This window comes from Hyla sarda, chromosome 6 (assembly GCF_029499605.1).
Source record: "Hyla sarda isolate aHylSar1 chromosome 6, aHylSar1.hap1, whole genome shotgun sequence".
In the NCBI taxonomy this organism is placed as follows: Eukaryota; Metazoa; Chordata; class Amphibia; order Anura; family Hylidae; genus Hyla; species Hyla sarda.
The window spans coordinates 201,347,833-201,370,036 of NC_079194.1; the positions used below are offsets into that span (position 1 = coordinate 201,347,833).

A 22,204-nucleotide genomic window follows, 5' to 3' on the forward strand; every position below is an offset into this window, starting at 1 on the left:
CAACTCACTTCCCGGCTAGTCGCGTCACGATTGGTCTGGTATTCAGCAACAGAGAGAAGCGAAGGAAACAGGAAGTGCGCGTTATACTGCGTGAGCCTTATAACGGTAAGAGGCTGCTCCGCTCCTACAGACGTTATAATGTTGGTGGTGAATGAGTGTGTGTGGAGGGGGGTGTGCAGCGGGTATGACACGTGCCCAGCCCATTGTTTTGTCTACCTGCTTCTTTGTCCTGCAGATGCAGCGTGAGATGTGAGGAGAACAACGCAGGAGAGCCCAGTGCTGCAGAAGAGGTGTGTGCACACTGTGCGGTATCTGTCATCGGTATGGAGCCTGATATACCAGGGGCCACATTACACTGCACCTTATGGGGAGGACCTGTGGATACCAGCTGAGGGATTATCGTGGCCTAACTGCCCCACAGCCCTGCCCCATGGGTGCCCCACAGCCCTGCCCCATGGGTGCCCCACAGCCCTGCCCCATGGGTGCCCCACAGCCCTGCCCCATGGGTGCCCCACAGCCCTGCCCCATGGGTGCCCCACAGCCCTGCCCCATGGGTGCCCCACAGCCCTGCCCCATGGGTGCCCCACAGCCCTGCCCCATGGGTGCCCCACAGCCCTGCCCCATGGGTGCCCCACAGCCCTGCCCCATGGGTGCCCCACAGCCCTGCCCCATGGGTGCCCCACAGCCCTGCCCCATGGGTGCCCCACAGCCCTGCCCCATGGGTGCCCCACAGCCCTGCCCCATGGGTGCCCCACAGCCCTGCCCCATGGGTGCCCCACAGCCCTGCCCCATGGGTGCCCCACAGCCCTGCCCCATGGGTGCCCCACAGCCCTGCCCCATGGGTGCCCCACAGCCCTGCCCCATGGGTGCCCCACAGCCCTGCCCCATGGGTGCCCCACAGCCCTGCCCCATGGGTGCCCCACAGCCCTGCCCCATGGGTGCCCCACAGCCCTGCCCCATGGGTGCCCCACAGCCCTGCCCCATGGGTGCCCCACAGCCCTGCCCCATGGGTGCCCCACAGCCCTGCCCCATGGGTGCCCCACAGCCCTGCCCCATGGGTGCCCCACAGCCCTGCCCCATGTATACCTTGCCCCACAGCCCTGCCCCATGTATGCTGCCCTCAAGTAGGGCACTTTGGCCTCCCAGTCTGAATACGTGTATTAGAAACTGAACTTATCCCATTGATCCCTTACTTATTGGAACGTGTCACCATGATCTACTGGCACCATGATACAAAGCAGGAGGAGCAGACTGATCTATAGATTGTGGGAAATATCCAGTAGACTGTCCTGATCGGCGATTGACCTCCTACCCTGTAACGGAAATGTCAGTTATCGGTTAGGTCCGCCCACTGGACTCCTTAACCTGGAAAGAGCAGGGATTTTATTCATTAACATGCAAGTTGTATTGAATGTTTTGCTTTGATGTTATAAATCCATTTATTCTGCCATATAACATGATCCTGGCAGGTCAGGCTGCTCAATTCACCTGGGTTCCCTTTTAGGGTAAAGCCACATGTGCTGTATTTTGCTGCATATTTCCTGCAGCTGATTATGCTACCATTGACTTAAATAGGTAGGAAAATATGCAGCTGCAAAATATGGCATGTGTGACCTTACCCTTAAAGGGAATCTGTCAGCAGCGGCACCTGCACTAACCTGCTGGTACTCCCTGTTAGTGCCAGTGACTCTGATTAGGGTGCGTTCACACTGCGGAATCTCCGCTCGTTGAATTCAGTGAGCGTAAATTCTGTCTGGTGGGCGTGGCCGAAAATACTTCGGCGCTAGGGGAGCATGCACTGAGCTGTCACCATTGACAGCTATGCAGTGCTTGCGGAATCCGTGCAAAGAATGAACGTGTTCTTTCTTTGCGCTGAACAATTTCTGCAGTGTGAATGTACCCTTAGGGTTGGTTTAATCTATGTCACAGCAGTATGATGGGAGATGAGTTTTCTCCAGTAAACCTATAAGTACTTCAGTGCAATTAAACTTGTCCCCTATCCACAGGGACTCCCCTGATCTCCTGCTTGGCACCCTGGCAGTCCCTGGGAATGGGGTGTGTCGAGCACAGCACAAAGCAGTGGCCGACACGTCCCCTCCATTTATCACATAGAGAAACATGGAGGGGGTGTGTCGGCCCAGCTTCCAAAGGATCAGGGATAAGTGTCTGATCACTGGTGGTCTGACCGATGTGACCCCAAATCCCCACCAATACCCACGATCTCCGGTTCTCCTCAGGCACAGAGCAGGGGTTGACACACCCTCCCAATGCATCTCTATGGGAAAGCCAGAGATACACAAACGCTGTACTGGTGAGTCTCTAACTCTCCTATAGAGATGCATGAGCACAAGGACAGCCTGAGTGCCGTGCAGGGGGTTGGCGTTTGAAGCTGTCAGTCAGTTTGGACCTGTTTTTGTCCCCTGTATGTTTGTATACAATTATGGGACAGAAAACTTCCACTGTATTACAAAAAAAATTGTATCTTGTATGTTTTTCCCCCATAGAAGTATATTAGTGATATAGTGTGTGTATATGTATATATATATATATATATATATATATATATATATATATATATATATATACATACACCGTATATACTCGAGTATAAGCCGAGTTTTTCAGCACGATTTTTCGTGCTGAAAACACCCCCCTCGGCTTATACTCGAGTGAACTCCCCCACCCGCAGTGGTCTTCAACCTGCGGACTTCCAGAGGTTTCAAAACTACAACTCCCAGCAAGCCAGGGCAGCCATCGGCTGTCCGGGCTTGCTGGGAGTTGTAGTTTTGAAACCTCCGGAGGTCCGCAGGTTGAAGACCACTGCGGCCTTCAACATCATCCAGCCCCCTCTCACCCCCTTTAGTTCTGAGTACTCACCTCCGCTCGGCGCTGGTCCGGTCCTGCAGGGCTGTCCGGTGAGGAGGTGGTCCGGTGAGGAGGTGGTCCGGGCTGCTATCTTCACCGGGGGCGCCTCTTCTAAGCGCTTCGGGCCCGGCCTCAGAATAGTCACGTTGCCTTGACAACGACGCAGATACGTCGTTGTCTAGGCAACGGCTCTATTCCGGGCCGGAAGCGCGGAGAAGAGGCGCCCCCGGTGAAGATAGCAGCCCGGACCACCTCCTCACCGGACCACCTCCTTACCGGACAGCCCTGCAGGACCGGACCAGCGCCGAGCGGAGGTGAGTACTCAGAACTAAAGGGGGTGAGAGGGGGCTGGATGATGTTGAAGGCCGCAGTGGTCTTCAACCTGCGGACCTCCGGAGGTTTCAAAACTACAACTCCCAGCAAGCCCGGACAGCCGATGGCTGCCCGGGCTTGCTGGGAGTTGTAGTTTTGAAACCTCTGGAGGTCCGCATGTTGAAGGCCGCAGTGGTCTTCAACCTGCGGACCTCCGGAGGTTTCAAAACTACAACTCCCAGCAAGCCCGGACAGCCGATGGCTGCCCGGGCTTGCTGGGAGTTGTAGTTTTGAAACCTCTGGAGGTCCGCATGTTGAAGGCCGCAGTGGTCTTCAACCTGCGAACCTCCGGAGGTTTCAAAACTACAACTCCCAGCAAGCCCGGACAGCCGATGGCTGCCCGGGCTTGCTGGGAGTTGTAGTTTTGAAACCTCTGGAGGTCCGCAGGTTGAAGACCACTGAGGGCGAATGATGAGAAGAGGATGATGAAGGGGGGGGGGGGTGTGGGGATGATGAAGGGGGGTGGGGATGATGAAGGGGGGTGGGGATGATGAAGGGGGGGGGTGTGGGATGATTACAAGGGGATGATGAAGGGGGGATGTGTGGGATGATAAGGGGATGTGTGGGATGATGACAAGGGGATGATGAAGGGGGGATGTGTGGGATGATGACAAGGGGATGATGAAGGGGGGATGTGTGGGATGATAAGGGGATGTGTGGGATGATGACAAGGGGATGATGAAGGGGGGATGTGTGGGATGATGACAAGGGGATGATGAAGGGGGGATGTGTGGGATGATAAGGGGATGTGTGGGATGATGACAAGGGGATGATGAGGATGTTAATGACGGGTCTGGATGATGACAGGGGGGGATGATGTATTTCCCACCCTAGGCTTATACTCGAGTCAATAACTTTTCCTGGGATTTTGGGTTGAAATTAGGGGTCTCGGCTTATACTCGGGTCGGCTTATACTCGAGTATATACGGTAATATAATTTCAATTTTTATTTTTTTGTGGTTGTTTTACAGCTTTAACATATATTACCATAAACAAAAAAATGTATGTTTAAAACAAATGCAAAAGGCTACAAACGTATGCCTCTGTTAAAACCGTATAGCACAAAAACATACGCAACACTGAGCCAAATTGGTTTTGTTTTGGTGCCGCTGCTTCTGAAATATCGTTAAAAATCCAAATATGTGAATACGGCTCTTGGTGTGTTGCCTAGCCCTGAGGTGCACTGGCTTTTCTTCCTTGTTAGTCTGGAATTCACGCCCCCTAATGAATATTCATATGTTCCCTCTTCTGCATGTTGCTGCTATGTGTGAGATCCTGCGTGTGCAATGACAGTCAGGGCTGAAGATCTCAGATATACAGTATTCGATCTGTTTATGCCTTAGGGGGCAATTTTAGTTTTTATAATATGGACTTATAGGAGTTTCTCTGTATACTTCAGTGGTTTTATTTACTTATACGTATGAGTGTTGGATACCTGTCCCTCATAGTGGAGTATTGCCCACACCGGTGTTCGGCTGTCAGATTAAGGCAAGTTTCAGATGAGTCTAATATGGATATATTTTTTGTATTGCAACCCTTGAGCTGAAGGGTCCTATTTGTCTCTAGTTCAGTATTGGCACGTTACACACCCGCTTCATAGAAGTGCAAAAAATAAAGTTTAAAGGGGTTATCCAGGAAAAGATTTCATATATAATCTCTCTATCTCTCTATCTGGCTATAGAAAGTTAAAGGAGATATCCAGTGCTGAAAAACTTCAGATCGGGGGGCAGCCCGCAAGAAGAGGGTGTGTTGACCAACACACGAAGCAGCGGCTGACATACCCCCTCAATACAACTCTATGGCAGAGCCGTAGTGCTCCCTTCGGTAATCTCCGTCTCTCCCATAGTGATGTATTGAGGGGGCGTTGGAAGGATTAAGATTTTTTAATTGAAATAATTTACAAATCTGTTTAACTTTCTGGAGCCAGTTGAGATATAGATATATTCTGGAATACCCCTTTAACTGATGAAAACCTTTGCTGTTGGCACCCAGAAGGCATTCTTCTATCCAGTTCCATGGGAATGCATACACACTTGCCCAGATTTGGTAATCCCCCTCTAAATTGATAGGGTTTGTCAGGTGAAAATGATCTTCTTCTTTATCCACAGAAAAGTAGAGAAGTATCTGAGTGCAGGGGGTCTGACCACTGGGACCCCCACGATCTCTGATATGGAGCCACTGTTCTTGTAGACAACATGCGTTCCATTAATTTCTATGGGGAGTGTCAGAGATGCCCAAGTCTAACATATCTTTTATGCCTACAAAGGTTGCAGAAATATTGGACCACTCCCACAATTGGCTATCACCAGGTTAGAGGCCCTACAAAAATAAGTTCTGCATTAGTTGTCAACCCAGTTTTTTGCTGTAGCAGTAGCTTGTTTGCTATACAGTTGATTCATAAGGACTGCTGTCTCTGGATGTGCAGTCAGGAGGCTGCTACACAGTCACTCATTGATGGCATGACACAGAGCTAGTATAGGCATGATACACTGTATTGAATGAGTGGATTTTGTCATAAATCATAGTAACATCAGTTCATAGGAAATCATTCTGTTTTATGTGTTCCTTGGACTAACACCTTTTTTAATTTCTCCAGACTGTGTTTGAGACATGGATCCTTGTCTCAGATAATGTTGGGCAGTGGATGGCTGAGCACTTGAAGATTCCAGAGGAGGATGGAGAAAAGCCGGATTCCTGACCATGCAGCTGCAAGATGTAAAACATTCTAGATGATTGTGTTCGCTTGGATTGCATTTTACGCTAGCAGAAGCCTTATACAAGGTTTCCTGTTGCACTTTGGGCACCATACAGTCTGTTTAAATGAACAATCGAGGACCAGTAACATGGGGAACAATTGTGTTTGCAGAGAAGATAGTGGAGTGGAGGACAATGTAGACTCACCCAGTCAACAAGTTGAGAACCGTATTGCACCTGCCAGTGACTCTAGACACCGCCCAAGAGACCCAGTAAGACCTCCTCGAAGAGGAAGGGGACCACACGAGCCACGGCGAAAAAAGCCAAATGTGGATGGCCTGGTGCTGGATACTTTGGCCGTCATTAGGACTCTTGTGGACAAGTAAGTTATTTATTTATGTATTTAATAATTTTTTATATGGGATGTTTATTCTCTGTAGTTGGTGGTTGTTGTGTTTTATTTAAAAACATTTTTTTTTTGATGAGTTTGTGTTTTCAGGGATATATAACTAAAACAAAATAAACAAATAAATTGAAAATACCACAGGCTATAACTAGCTTACATTTGGTTCTGCTTGATGTCCCCCATCTGGCCTAGTACAGTGAGGTCACAAACATTGTTCACATGACTCTGCAGTCAATCATGGGCCTAATCATTGGTCATTTGTTGTACAGGCAAGCAGAGATCAATGAGACCAATGATTGACTACATCGGGGGACACCAGAGTGGAAGCAGATCTAGAAAAGTGTCATTTGTTTTCTGTTTTTTATATTTATTTATTTTTTGGTTTGTTTTTAATCCAAGGAAACCTGTAAACGTATATAATTATTTGACAGCAGTCAGATAATTATGAATTTACAGGGGTTCTAAACAGGAAGACTCCCTGATCTCATAAATTGAGGGATTGCACCTTCATTTGTGTGTTCCTAAGGAGTTTTGTGGAAAGGCATTCTTTTGCATGGTCTAAAAGTGTTACTGTCGTTTGAAAAACTGTTACATGTCAAAAGTTTTGATCAGTTAGAACAAGCAAGGAGATTCACCCAGCTTAGACCCTAACAGTTGGTGGCTTGTTTACTATAACATGTCTAAAATTGTTGTGTGTCCAAATAAACAACCTCTCTTAAAAAGTTAAAGGGGTACTCTGGTGGAGAAAAAAAAAATTGTTTTTAAATCAACTGGTGCAAGAAAGTTAAACAGATTTGTAAATCACTCTTATCACCAAGAAAACAATAAATGCCAGCACCACTGTGTTGTTGTTTATATGCCATGCATATAACTCATGGATGACTGTCAGGTGCATGTAATGGAGCTCAGGTGAGCGCTACACACTAGAAAACATAGCAATGCATGTAACTCCACAATAGAAGAAAAAGAAAGCGGAGCGCTCACCATTCCGTAGCAAATAGGTCACTTCAATAAGGTGATCTTTGGACCGAGCATGGATCCGTGCAGGGACGCGGCAATTGGTAACTGGGGGAGCTCAGGCGTTGGGCCACGGACCGTTACATGCCCCTTGGTGCTTCGTCAGCGAAGCACCTAGGGGCGAGTAATGGTCTGTGGTCCCAAACAATATACAGGTCTGTGTGACATGTCAAGAGTACATTTTAAATGACTAATGCTTTAATCTAAATGACATCAACACAACACTAGTAGCTTTAACCCATTGTAAAGCTTGTGATTGATCTTAGCCTTGAGGTGCTTGGTTAAAATTCCTTTTCAGTTACTTGCCTTAGTGATGTTAAGAAACACTGTTTCTGCCATGCCCTCTGTTATACGTTGCAAATCATATGGACTAGAATTACTCTAGCTACGGAATGGAAAAGTCATTTCAAGATGTCAGTTGACTAGAATAATACTACGGTAGATATGTGGCACTAGGTTTGCATTTGTTACTGCATTTGGCATTGTCCAGCATTGAAGAGCACCTCTACTGTCACTTCTGATGTAGTAAGTGCAACAAAAATTAAACCAGTTTGCCTGCATTAGAAAAACAACAACGAACCTCCACTGACCTCCCGTGCTTCCCTGGTGGCAGGGGTTGAGGCATCACAGTCCTGCTCAACGAATCGCTGGCCTCATCTGTGTCCCACCTAAGCCAGTGAATGACTGGACAGCAATGTAATGAATTGGAACTCTGCTCAGTTTTTGGTGCTGGGGCTCAATACATCACATTGCCGCTTAGCCAATCACTGGCTGAGGTGAAACAATGCTGTGGCCAGCGGTTTTCTGAGCTGCACTTTGACGCATTGACCCCCGGCACCAGGAGGAGGATCACACCGAAAGCTAAGAGCAGCCATACTGGAGGCATTGAGGAAGTGAGAAAGGTGAGTAATGGTTGGTTTATTTATTTAACACCTTTTGGCCTTATGGACAATTTTATTCTTACACGTTCGTTTTTTCCACCTCGCCTTCAAAAAATCATAACTTTTATATTTTCATCCACGGACTAGTATGAGGGCTTGTTTTTTTGCACAATCAGTTGTCCGTGGTACTGCCATCACTCACTTTACCATAAAATGTATGGTGCAACCAAAAAAATACTGTGTGGGAAAATTAAAAAGAAAACCGAAATTTTGCTAATTTTGGAAGGTTTCGGTTTCACGCCGTACAATTTACAGTAAAATGTGTTCTTTATTCTTTGGGTCAATATGATTAAAACGATACCCATGATTACATATTTTCTCTTACTGTTGCACTTAAAAAAAAAATTCGCAACCAAATTAGTACATTTAAAATCCCTCTATTTTGAAGACCTAGAACTTTTTCATTTTTCCGTATAAGCGGCGGTATGAGGGCTCATTTTTTGCGCCGTGAACTCTACCTTTTTATTGATACCATATTTGCATATACAAAACTTTTAATAAATTTATAAAAAAAAAATTTTGGGAATAAAATGTTATAAAAAAAAAAAAATGCAGCAATTTTGGACTTTTTATTTTTATACGTTCATGCCATTCACCGTACGGTATCATTAACATTGTATTTTAATAGTTCGGATACTTATGCACGCGGCGATACCAAATATGTTTATTACATTTTTATTTTGACACTTCTTGGGGGTAAAATGGGACAATTTAAATTTTTATTGGGGGAGGGGATTTTTTTTTTTTTTTTTTTTATCACGGCATCTGAGGGGTTAAAGGAGAACTACAGGATTGAAAAATGTATCCCCTATCCTAAGGATAGGGGATAAGTTTCAAATGTACGGGGCTCCGGCTCTCTGGTTAGAGAGGGCGTGTTGACCACCGCACGAAGCAGCGGCCGACGCCCCCTCCATACACTGCTATGGGAGAGCCGGAAATTGCTGAAGGCATCGCTTCGGCTCTCCCATAGCAGTAAATGGAGGGCGCGTGTCAGCCGCCGCCTCGTGCGGTGGTCGACATGCGCTCTCTATGCAGAGAGCCACGGCCCCGTACAGAAGATCGTGGGGGGCCCCAGCGGTCGGACCCCCCGCGATCTGAAACTTATCCCCTAACCTTAGGGGATAAAATGTTCAATCCCGTAGTTCTCCTTTAATGGCGGACATCCGCGCGATTGCGGATGTCTGCCATTACCGGCGGGTCCCTGGCTGCTATCGGCAGCAGGGACCTGTCACGCATGACCCAAGCATCGCTTCGATGCTCAGTTATGTATAGGAGGTAATTGTATGTCCTGGTGCGTTAAGTACCACCTCACCAGGACGTACATTTACGTCCTGCGTTGTTAAAGGGGTACTCCGGTGGAAAACTACGGTTTTTATTTTTTCTCCCAAATCAACTGATGCCAGAAAGTTAAACAGATTTGTAAATTACTTCTATTAAAAAATCTTAATCATTCCAGTACTTGTCAGCTGTGCTGTAAGGGCTCGTTTAACTGTAAGCTATTTTTACCTGTACTACTTCTGCATAGTATTGGCTGTTTTTATTTAGTTTTTCCTGGGATGTGACCAAAAATAATTGTCATTTGGAAAAAAAAAAAAATGTATTTATATTTTTTTGTCTTTATGCTCTTGACTTTATGGGATGATGAATGTGTTTAGACAATCCTGCATGCAGCAATATCAGATGTGTTTTTTTTTTTTTTGTTTCATTTGATGGGGAAAATGGGGTAATTAGAATTTTTATTAGGGCCCCTGAAGCCTTCTATAAGCATTCATTCAATTGCTTGTATAGATCTATGTAATGCATTGATTGATTGTGGCGTTTAAAAATGGACTTTTGCAGTGCGCTTCCTATCTAGTATGACAGAATATGTGACCTGGCCTAAGAAATGTGGATGTAATCTTATATGAATGATATAAAAAAATAAATAAATAAATTCTATATTGACTTTTATATGCATGGCAAAACCATCTGAAATATGTCCTACCATCCAGCTAACTTTTCATTCTTTGAACAGTAGTAACACTTTTTTGCAGCATCTGCTCTTATCTAATTTTTAGTATATCTCTGATTCATCAATGTGGCCTGTGTATAGAAACCGGTAACCCATGACTCATTGACTGTTTGGTATTGATGAATCTGTAAGATACTGCATTTGCTTTCTGCATCTTGTTGAAGAAAAAAATCAATTTTTGTAATCATTACTTTTCAGTGACCAGGAGCCCCCATATTCTATGATCACTTTGCATGAAATGGCAGAAACAGGTACTTTTTTTGTTGTTTTTTTTTTTTTCCTATGCTTGCATTACCTACCTGTGGGCTCCCAGAGTTGACCATAAAGGCATTGCTAGTGAGAATCCTCTCATGATATTACCTCCAAATTGAAGGATCTTTAGAGAATCCCAATCTGTTCAACATTGGCCAATGATAGGGCAGCACTGAAGGAAGTATAGCTGTACATAGTGCATGCTCCTTCCCTGGTGTTTCTTTAATAGCCATATTGGTTACACATTAAAATGTCCAATAAGTAAATTAATTTACTGTAATAATGCTAAAGATTTCTTGCATGGTTTTTGCGTGCATGACCCATTAAAAAGGCTTGAGTTGATCATATTTAAACATTTTGGTACCATAAACGCACCATTTACGATAAAGAGAGCTCTAGATTGTTAGGTATATGTCCTGATAAGACTTAGTAACACTCTAGGCAATTAACGCAGTAAAATGAGAAAAAAACCTGTATACCCACCCTCACTACATTTGATATCTCTGTGTCCGTCCCCCACCATGCTTCCTTGTGTCGGTGACTGAGGCAGACATAGCTACGACAGCTGACTATTTTTATTGGATTTCACAGTTTTTACATAAATGTAAAAAACACAAAAGGAAATCAGCAGAAACACATGTTAGAATCCCTAGACATCAATTGTGAATGGGACAAGAAGTAGTTGGCTTTGTTCACTGTGTAGTGGTGGTGCCAGATGAATGCAGGTCTGCTCACTATTACTTAAACAGAAGCTGATCTGCAGTAACCAGGCCTGTACTTTCCTAGCTCTGGTCCCCCGCAGCTCCCATTCGCCTACGTCTGGTCCGATGATTTTCTGTCTTCTTCTTGCGTCTGAGATAGGACACCACTGCAGCTAGTGATTGGCTGAGCCAGCAGGTCCTGTGCCGAGCACTTGTCCTTTTAGGCATGAAGGAGATGGAAGATCAGCAGACAGGAGGCAGGTGAACTTGAGCTGTGGGGTACCGGTGATAGAGAAGTATGTTTGTTTTTAATTTTTTTCCTTTCCTGGATTATGCAGGGTGGGCCATTTATATGGATACACCTAAATAAAATGGGAATGTTCGGTGATACTAACTTCCTGTTTGTGGCACATTAGTATATGTGAGGGGGGGGTGGAAACTTTTCGAGATGGGTGGTGACCATGGTGGCCATTTTGAATCCAACTTTTGTTTTTTCAATAGGAAGAGGCTCATGTGACACATCAAACTTATTGGGAATTTCACAAGAAAAACAATGATGTGCTTGGTTTTAACTAGGGATTGACCGATTATCGGTTTAGCCGAAATTCACAATTTTGGGCATAATCGGTATCGGCAATTACCTAAAAAAAATAAAAAATAAAAAAAATTTAAAAAAAAACGGTCGATCCCTAGTTTTAACATAACTTTATTCTTTCATGAGTTATTTACAAGTTTCTGACCACTTATAAAATGTGTTGAATGTGCTGCCCATTGTGTTGGATTGTCAATGCAATTCTCTTCTCCCACTCTTCACACACTGATAGCAACACCGCAGGAGAAATGCTAGCACAGGCTTCCAGTATCCATATACACTGCTATATACAACTATATACACCGCAGGAGAAATGCTAGCACAGGCTTCCAGTATCTGTATACACTGCTATATACAACTATATACACTGCAGGAGAAATGCTAGCACAGGCTTCCAGTATCTGTATACACTGCTATATACAACTATATACACCACTGGAGAAATGCTAGCACAGGCTTCCAGTATCCGTAGTTTCAGGTGCTGCACATCTCGTATCTTCACAGCATAGACAATTGCCTTCAGATGACTCCAAAGATAAAAGTCTAAGGGGTTCAGATCGGGAGACCTTGGGGGCCATTCAACTGGCCCACGACGACCAATCCACTTTCCAGGAAACTGTTCATCTAGGAATGCTCGGACCTGAGATGGTGCACCACCACATTATGGGTGTCAGGTCCGAGCATTCCTAGATGAACAGTTTCCTGGAAAGTGGATTGGTTGTCGTGGGCCAGTTGAATGGCTCCCAATCTGACCCCCTTAGACTTTTATCTTTGGGGTCATTTGAAGGCAATTGTCTATGCTGTGAAGATACGAGATGTGCAGCACCTGAAACTACGGATACTGGAAGCCTGTGCTAGCATTTCTCCTGCGGTGTATATAGTTGTATATAGCAGTGTATACGGATACTGGAAGCCTGTGCTAGCATTTCTCCTGCGGTGTATATAGCAGTGTATACGGATACTGGAAGCCTGTGCTATTATTTCTCCTGCGGTGTTGCTATCAGTGTGTGAAGAGTGGGAGAAGAGGGTTGCATTGACAATCCAACACAATAGGCAGCACATTGAACACATTTTATAAATGGTCAGAAACTTGTAAATAACTCAGGAAAGAATAAAGTTACGTTAAAACCAAGCACATCATTGTTTTTCTTGTGAAATTCCCAATAAGTTTGATGTGTCACATGACCCTCTTCCTATTGAGAAAAAAAACAAGTTTGATTCAAAATGGCCGACTTCAAAATGACTGCCATGGTCACCACCCATCTTGAAAAGTTTCCCCCCCTCACATATACTAATGTCCCACAAACAGGAAGTTATATCACCAACCATTCCCATTTTATTAAGGTTGTATCCATATAAATGGCCCACCCTGTAGTTTTTGTAAAATGTTAAATACCCTCTTTAAGCATAGAGCAGGGCCTAAGCAGGTGAAGCATGGTAGCATGGAGCAGGAATAACAAAGAGCAGATCCCCATGCTGTGCACAACCTCGTTTTATTTATTAATTTTCTCCCAGACCCTGCACTAGGCATAACTGACTGCACCAACGGTATATATGCCCTCTATGTGTTTACCCATGGATCTGGCTGAATAAAATATATTGTACTTCCCTTTAACTCCTTTGCACTGCACTTGAAAGCCACTGGCCACCTTCTTGTATAAAATGCAGGAAGTGACAGTGCTGGTGCCAAGTAATGTGCCCCGCTTCAGTGCAGCGTAGTGGATGACTATGGCTGCTCTTTACAGGAGATCACAATAAACTGCTGGCAACAATGATTCCTGCCTGGTATTGAGAAGCTCATTTTGGGACAAACATAAAGAAAATGTCCCTGAAAGCCCCTCTTATCTTATCCAACCTGAACAGTGGGGGATGTTGTACAGTAAATCTTGTCTGCAGTCAGTATCCTTTAGTCTCTTAGGATTACAGCACATGATGCATTGTTTTTCTCATTTGTGGTATTATTCTGAGCTCTCTGCTTTTCTATAACAGATAATGGCTGGCTGGATGTGGTGCAGTCCCTCATTAGAGTCATTCCATTAGAAGATCCTTTGGGTCCAGCTGTCATTACATTGCTACTGGATGAATGTCCACTTCCAACAAAAGTATGTGTCATCTGGTTATTGTCTGCTTTAAATAAATAAATAAAGCTGGTACTTTTAATGATAATAAAACCTGCACGGGGCCAATAGTGTGCGGTGAGCACTTTATGAAAACATGCTGTGTTCATGCGGCGGTTTAATAATTATTGGTTAGGTGTGAGTGGAGTCCTGCTGGGAGATGAAGGGTTAAGGGACATATGGATGATTCACAGGCTGGGACTTTTTATATGGGTTTCAGTTCCAGCGCTTCGTGGTTTCATGTTTTGATGGTTTTTGTGTATTTGGGTATTTTCCAATCTAGATAATTTTTATTCTAATAAAATCTAAATGATTACCAGTCAAGAGCTGGAAATGTGGGTTTTGGCCCCATGAGCCCTGACCCCATGATCTCTCCAGGCTTTCCTAACTGGGGATAGCTTATTTCTAAGTTCAGCTATAAAGGGGGTGTCGGTGGTGTCTGTTTGAAGGTCTATTATCTGGGTTCGTGAGCATGGTTCCACAGATTGATGCTGTTACATCTCCTGGATCCCTGCACTTTACACACCACCAAGAAACTGGTGTGACTATCCAAGTAATTCTAAAAAATAATAATAATCTTGTAAAAATCTTAGAGAACTAAAAAGTAGTTAATTTTCCATTGATATCCCCCCTTCTTTTTGCTGGCAGACAGCTGAGGGGTATCTGCTGAGGACTGAGGCTTAGGCTATGTTCACACTGAAGAATTTCCAGTATCTTCTGGCAAAATTCTGCTAGGAAATTCTGCAAAATTGAATTTTGCTGTTCTATTTACATGGCGAAATTTCCACTGCAGAGATTTGGCTTTTGGGATTCTGCGAAAACATTGAACATGTCTTTAAATTTTGCGGAATTCTGTGCAAAATCGCATTGAAGTCACATTGAAGTAGATTTTTGGCAGATTTCTGTGCATGAAATTCCACTGAAATTCTGCTAAACTGCAAAAATTAAATTCCACAGCAACTTGCAGAATGGAATTTGAGCGGAATCATAGAATATCCACCGTGTGAACATAGTCTCAAGGTGTCAGTAGTCTACTCACAGCTGTCTCGCACTCATCCACACCATACATTTGAACATTTTTACTTGGCTGCATATTCATGTGTTATAAATTAAGTAGGGCCGCACAGCCCTGGTGACAGCTGATCTCTTCAAAAGACGGTGGGGATGTTGATATATAACATGCCTGATTGTACATCAATCAGAAGGCCTCCCTGAACATTAGATGGTCAGCTGGATGTGCTGAAAAAGGAGAGGTTGGCCAATTTTTTGTGTGTGTTGGGGGGAGGTGTATCCTGGTGCACATTTGATAGGGCTAGTCTCCTGCAACACACTTGGCCTTTTAAGTATATAAATATGAATGGAATAGCATAGGAAATGAACTGCTGGCCTATTTCTTGTAGTCTGAGAATGTATTGAATCATAAGGAAGTCCTAATAGTGAGCATATAACCTTAAGAGCTAGAAGTGGTCTACATCCATAATCTGAGATAACTGCTGTGTGTTTATTGTGCGGACGTGATGCCAGTAGAAACCACTTATTATTTAATAGCCTAGAACTTGTATTGATCTACGGAATATATATTTCACAGGATGCCCTGCAGAAGCTGACAGAGAAATTAAATCTAAGTGGGGCCACCGCCATCCAAGATTCCATTAATCCGGCCAAACACCGTAACACGACTGCTGTTTTAGGATGCTTAGCGGAGAAATTGGCAGGTGAGTGTTTATGTCCTTACTCAATTCCCTATTACACCTGGAGGCATATCCTGCCATTGCTTGTGTGTACCAAAGGCATGACGATGGTTGGCGAGATTTAGATGTATTCTGGTGGTTCAGGCTGGACAAATCATAGCAGGAAAGAAATCCTGCCCATTAATCCATTTTATTAGATGCTTCCACTGTCATTTTAAGATATGCTAGAAATGTGTTCACTGTGAAATTGTGTTTTTTAGTTTAAATGGGTTGTCCAGTGGAACTATTATTTTAATCCATATCCACAGGATAGGGGAGAAGTATCTGAACTCGGGGGTCCGACCGAAGGGACCTATGATCTCCAGAACGGAGCACGCGTAGAGTGTGTGCTGCTGATGGCGTGCGCTCCATTCATTTGTATATGAACACCGAAGATGGCAGAGTGCTGTATGACGGTCGGATCGTGTGTGATTAGGTGTTTGTCCCCCTAGCCTGTGGATAGAGGATAACACAATCCCTTTAACGTCTGGATTTGGATTAGGTTTTTGTGTGAATTTTGACTGGTTGAAAGTCTTGTTAGCCTCAGTAAAAGTAGCAAAATAGTCTGGCAGTTAGTATAATCTTTTAATTGCTAACTGCAATAATATTGGGCATGATATAATAAATTCTGGAAATAAACCTCTTTGTACACATACAAGAACAGCAGCAAACCCCTTACTTAGTTCACAGATAAGCCATGTTAGAGCTTTGTCTATCTGTGGACCTGATTTCTCTGATGTTGTAGTATGACATAAAACAGGACTGAACCTGTCACATTAAACATGGTGTTATATCTTCAGGCAGCATGTTGTATGGCAGCTGAGCAGATTGATTCTGTATATGGTTTTGTATCAGTACTTTGTATTTAATTTATTTAACTCCCTACTCTTTTTATGCTTGGGCATCCAGTGGGCAATGGATATAGTGATTGTAGTGATTCTGTGTCACGTGTTTATAGAGAGAGCAGTCAATCACTGTGGAGGACTGCCCACTGGACTACTGACCATAGAGCATAATATCATGAATCCTTTATATACTATCACATAAAAGAAGCGGACAGTTTTTTAGTCCGGCACTGCAGGGGTGTAGTGCGTGAATCCCGTTTAGTAGCAAAGGCAGTAGGATTAGTGTGTGGCTAAGAAGCTGCTACCGCTGGTGGTGCAGGGAAGAAAGGCACAAAACACTGATATATAACGTAAGGAAGAGAGGAACCGCACTCACCAGCCTTTCCATGCAGATATTCTTTGTTCTGTGAACGAAATAGATCGGTGAACACAACGGTGCAGAGCAGTCAGCTAGGAGATCGGTGCTCTCCACCGTTGCGTTCACCATTCTATTTCGTTCACAGAATAAAGAATATCTGCATGGAAAGGCTGGTGAGTGCGGTTCCTCTCTTCCTTACATTACCTTTTATATACTATATTACACTATATATTTTTATTCTTTTTAGGTCCTGCTAGTATCTCTCTGCTTAGCCCTGGGATTTTGGAATATTTGTTAGAAAGTTTGGTAAGTCTGACATGATGATTTTTCTTCTTCGATAATAATGTAACCTTACTGTAATTCAATGTAACAGTCCTCATTTACAGATATTCTTGTAGCACGTGCTGCTTTTTCTGTTATATTTCACTCAATTATTACAAAAAGTTGTCAAATGCATCAGTGTTTTACTCCAGGGCTCTATTTTATGTAGTTTTAAAATAACCTCTCCCATCTTGCTTTATGTCCCTACCCTACCTAGAAGACCCGGGCATCTAGGTGTTGCTTAACCCCTTAAGGACCCGGGCTTTTTCCGTTTTTTAATTTAAAATTTTTCCTCCTTAACTTAAAAAAATCATAACTCTTTAAAATTTTCACCTAAAATTCCATATAATGGTTTATTTTTTGCGTCACTAATTCTACTTTGTAATGACATTAGTCATTTTACCCAAAAATCTACGGTGAAACGGGGAAAAAATGTGCGACAAAATTGATGGAAAAACACTATTTTGTAAGTTTTGGGGGCTTCCGTTTTTACGCAGTACATTTTTCGGCAAAAATGATACCTTTTCTTATTCCGTAGGTCCATACGGTTAAAATGATACCCTACTTATATAGGTTTGATTTTGTATCACTTGAGAAAAAAATCATGAATACATGCAGGAAAATTTATATGTTTAAAATGGTCATCTTCTGACCCCTATAACTTTTTTATTTTTCTGTGTTCAGGGCGCTATTTTTTGCACCGTGATCTGACGTTTTTAGCGGTACCATTTTTGTTCTAATCAGACTTTTTGATCACTTTTTATTCACTTTTTTGTGGTATAAAAATGTGCTATTTTGGACTTTGGAATTTTTTTGCGCGTACGCCATTTAATGTGCGGTTTAAAAAGCGGTATATTTTTATAATTCGGAGATTTCCACACACGGCAATACCACATATTTTTATTTTTATTTACAGTTTTTTTATTCTTGGAAATGCCGGGGGATTCAAACTTTTATTAGGGGAAGGGATAATTGAAAGAGTTAATGATTTTTTTTTTTACACTTTTCTTATGCAATATTATAGCTCCTATAGGGGGCTATAACATTGAATTAACTGATCTTTTACACTGATTGATCCATCTCCATAGGAATGGATCAATCAGTGTTTTCAGCGATTGAATGCTCAAGCCTGGATCTCAGGCTTGAAGCATTCATTCGTCGATCGCACAGCGCAGGAGAAGGTAAGGAGACCTCCTCCTGTGCTACAGCTGTTCGGGATGCCGCGATTATACCGCGGCGATCCCGAACAGCTCCCTGAGCTAGCCAGGCACTTTTACTTTCGTTTTTAGCCACGCGGCTCAGCTCGGCTAAAGGGTTAATAGCGCGCGGCACCGCGATCAATGCCGCGCGCTATTAGAGGCGGGTCCCGGTTTCACTATGACGCCGGGCCCGCCGCGATATGATGCAGGGTCACCGTGTGACCCCGCATTATATCGCAGGACCGGGACCCAGGATGTACCCATACGTCCTGGGTCCTTAAGGGGTTAATGAGAAAAGCAGGAACTAGCATTAAAGGGGTATCCGGCCAAGGACATCTTATCGTCTCCAGTCTCAGAAAGCTTTTTGTTTGTTTCTGGGACTGGGAACGTGACGTAACGCCATGCCCCTCGCATAGACATAAATGGAGGGGGCATGGCGTGACGTAACAAGGGGGCGTGGCGTTACGTCATGTCCCCAGTCCCAGAAACAGCTTTCCAAGACTGGAGAAACAGCCCCGTATAGAATGTAATGAAACTCCATGTTACAACTGATTTGCTTTATATACTAAGAAACATATGTCCCTAAAATGTATATGCTCAGCAAATAGAAGTCCTCTAGTTGTAAGGTTTGTCACCCAGCTTTTACAGAAACTTGAGGAGTAACTGTATAGGGATCCTCCCCATAGTCACATCACTGCATTGCTAGTCACCTTAATTTGCTATATACAGAGATAACTATCTCCAATAAAAGTATTGAGTCAATATGTTATTGCTGTGAGCTATGGAATGACTGCTGTATGGGTTGTCAAGAATCTTGTCTCCTCTCCTCTGCTCTAGAATTTCAGGTTCCATCCCATGGTCATTCTGTTTGCACTCATTGCACTGGAGAAGTTTTCACAAACAAGTAAGAGCTTCTGGGAGGTGGTGGATGTGATGACTTTTATAAGGGGACTGTAGTGATAGTTACAGATGTTTATTCATTTCTTCTCTTCTGACATCTAGGTGAAAATAAAATGACTGTTTCCGAATCTCTGATAAGCGATCGTCTTCTTCTGCTTGAGACGTGGACCAATAATGGAGATTTCTTGAAGCGTCAGGTGGGCTTCTGTGCCCAGTGGAGTTTAGACAATTTGTGTAAGTCTTTTATGTTGTTGACACTATTGCGCTCTCATTATGTACATTGGATTAAAAGAGAGCCCAATGTATGTTATTTCATTCACAGATTTGTTCTTTCTGTTGCAGTTCTAAAAGAAGGAAGACAACTCACTTATGAGAAAGCAGATTTAACACCCATTAATGCCATGCTGAACAGTAATGATGTCAGCGAGTACCTCAAGATTTCACCATATGGATTAGAAGTAAGGCTCCTACTTTATGTTGATTTCTACTGACTATATAAAAACATTATAGGAGTGTTCCCATCTCCTAATTTCCATCTCCTGGCCCCCTCTGTTTGCAGCCGCCTGAGGTAATCGGGGAGCTAAAAGCAGCCCAAGCAGGGAAGATACCCAATTTGCCCAGTTGACTTAGGAAAAAAGGTTATGGGAAATATCCCTATAAACACTTAAACATTACTTTTTATATTAGATATACTGTATCTAACATTGTATCTTGAACTCTGTGGCTAGATATCCTCCTGTGTTTTTGACCGCTGTAGAATTTCCTTTAAAATCCCAGCATTCTGTAGGTGTGGTGTGTTGTATATTTTTTTTGTAATGTGGCTTTTGTTGTCAGCATAAAATGTGAGAAGGATGCCCTGCAGTTGCATTTATTTGAAGACTGTACAGATGAAATACAGTATTTATGTGATTGTATAATTGATTATTTTGCTATACCTGCATCCACACTTTTCTGGGGTAATAGCTGTTTTTATTTTTTTCACCTTCCTCTAGGCCCGGTGTGATGCTTCCTCCTTTGAGAGTGTTCGCTGCACATTTTGTGTAGACTCTGGTGTTTGGTATTATGAAGTAAAAGTCATTACCTCTGGAGTTATGCAGATAGGATGGGCGACCAAAGACAGCAAGTTCCTTAATCACGTAAGTATTTTGCTTATGCAGATATGTCATCTGTCAATCCTATGTAAGAGTAGGATAGAATAGGCACAGTTCCCTCTTCTATCAGCCAAAATAGTACAAAAATAATGTGCCATTTTCTTAATAGGTGTGAGCAGAGAATAAACTGGACACAAATCTCTTCCCTCACCCTCTGCAAGCCTCAAAGTGATTGACAATCTGCTGTGAATGCTAATTCACTATTGACAGGAGCTAGGGGAGCACGCTCCTAGAAATATAGAAAATCGAGCAGGGAAGCTCTCTTTAGCATTGGTTGGCTGAAGCTTACAGCATAACAGGCAACATAACTTCTAATGTAATGTTATTTTGAAAGCAGCACATTCTTACTCACACTGTGTTCTATGTGTAGGAAGGATATGGAATCGGGGATGATGAGTATTCATGTGCGTATGATGGCTGCAGGCAGCTGATCTGGTATAATGCTAAAAGTAAACCTCACCAACATCCCTGCTGGAAAGAAGGTAGGAACCTGGAGACCACATACCTCACCCAATTAGCATGGCATCTTAAACCATCTTTACTGAACAGAAGTGTAGAAGAAGGTGGTGATCTTTATGAAAGGGTTTATATTTTTATTTACTTTTTCTCCCTGTATGAGGGCACACCTGCAGTCAAACCAGAAGATTTAAAGGTGTACTCTGAGGAGCAAACTTTGTTTCATAATTGTACACAAGCAGGTGTTAAAGGGGGTGGGGGGGGAGAAAAAACACATACATTCCTCGCTTCACAGCTGCTACTGTTCATTTGGGGCTCCGGACCCACTTCTGGGGTCGGCACGTGGAATTTCCTGCGCAGCCATTGAGTGGGCAGGTAGCTTAATCCCAGCATCCCACCTTTTAGGGTCATAAAAATCCAGGAAGCTCAAGTCATGTGTAGAGGGATCCTTGGGCTCGAATGCTGCATATCAGAATTTACATAGACTGTTAAAGACAAACGCACTCACAACTAAAAGAAGATTTGTTAGATAACGCAGTCACCTTACTCTTGAAAAATGAAGGGTGGGTTTACAGCGTAAAATAAGCTACTCCAATACATACAGTAAAAAAAAACTTATTGAATTAAAGGGAGCTAAAAGTTACATTTTTTATTTTCAGAAACTGTCACCAAAACTAGAGTTAATCCCAGACTAATAAAACAAAATTCTGTAAGGCTACAGATTTAAATTATTTATTTATTTATTTTTAAATTGCTGACTGGGGACAGCTAAAACAGTAATTTTCTGCAAGGAGCTTGTATGCCTTGATCACTCACATTACAGAGGTCTCAAACTACCATATTTTCAACACACAATGGTCTTTCTTGGACCATGGTAACTTAAAACCGTACTCAACATACAATGCTACAAATATTCAAGATCCGCTGAAAGATCTGACCAATCAGAGCAGGTATTTTACTGGTAAAACAACCCTATTATTGAAGTGCATGTACTGATTAGCTGGCTAGTAGCACCTTTCTACAGTTCAGTCGAGTACTACATGTCCTATTCTGCCCAGCCAGGATGAGCTGATCCCTTGGACACCAGGTGAAGGCGGCTCCATTTTGTTTTTCAGACACACTGGGGGAGATTTATCATTAGGTGTCTATTGTAGACACAGATCTACCCCTATACACTGCTTGTCTAATTTACACTCTTGCTCAAGATTTACTAAAAGTTGTGCACTCCTTTTGATAAATTTTGTGCAAATATAGAAACACCCCCCCCCCCCCCCCT

At 43.3% G+C, this 22,204-nt stretch overlaps 1 protein-coding gene across 7 annotated transcripts in view; it reads left to right on the forward strand.

The window, feature by feature from the left end:
- The first annotated feature begins 3 nt into the window (after nucleotides 1–3).
- Nucleotides 4–22,204, forward strand: part of RSPRY1 (ring finger and SPRY domain containing 1) — a 48,360-nt gene continuing 26,159 nt past the window's right edge. For 2 of the 7 annotated variants that reach the window (XM_056526219.1, XM_056526226.1), the window contains exons 1-11: nucleotides 147–290; nucleotides 5,834–6,313; nucleotides 10,505–10,557; nucleotides 13,841–13,953; nucleotides 15,557–15,683; nucleotides 17,149–17,207; nucleotides 19,259–19,325; nucleotides 19,424–19,555; nucleotides 19,664–19,779; nucleotides 20,314–20,457; nucleotides 20,843–20,954. In XM_056526219.1, the coding sequence (XP_056382194.1) occupies nucleotides 5,967–6,313; nucleotides 10,505–10,557; nucleotides 13,841–13,953; nucleotides 15,557–15,683; nucleotides 17,149–17,207; nucleotides 19,259–19,325; nucleotides 19,424–19,555; nucleotides 19,664–19,779; nucleotides 20,314–20,457; nucleotides 20,843–20,954 (1,270 nt within the window). In that variant the 5' untranslated portion in view covers nucleotides 147–290; nucleotides 5,834–5,966. The other 5 variants (XM_056526221.1, XM_056526224.1, XM_056526222.1 and 2 more) reach the window with 5 other exon arrangements.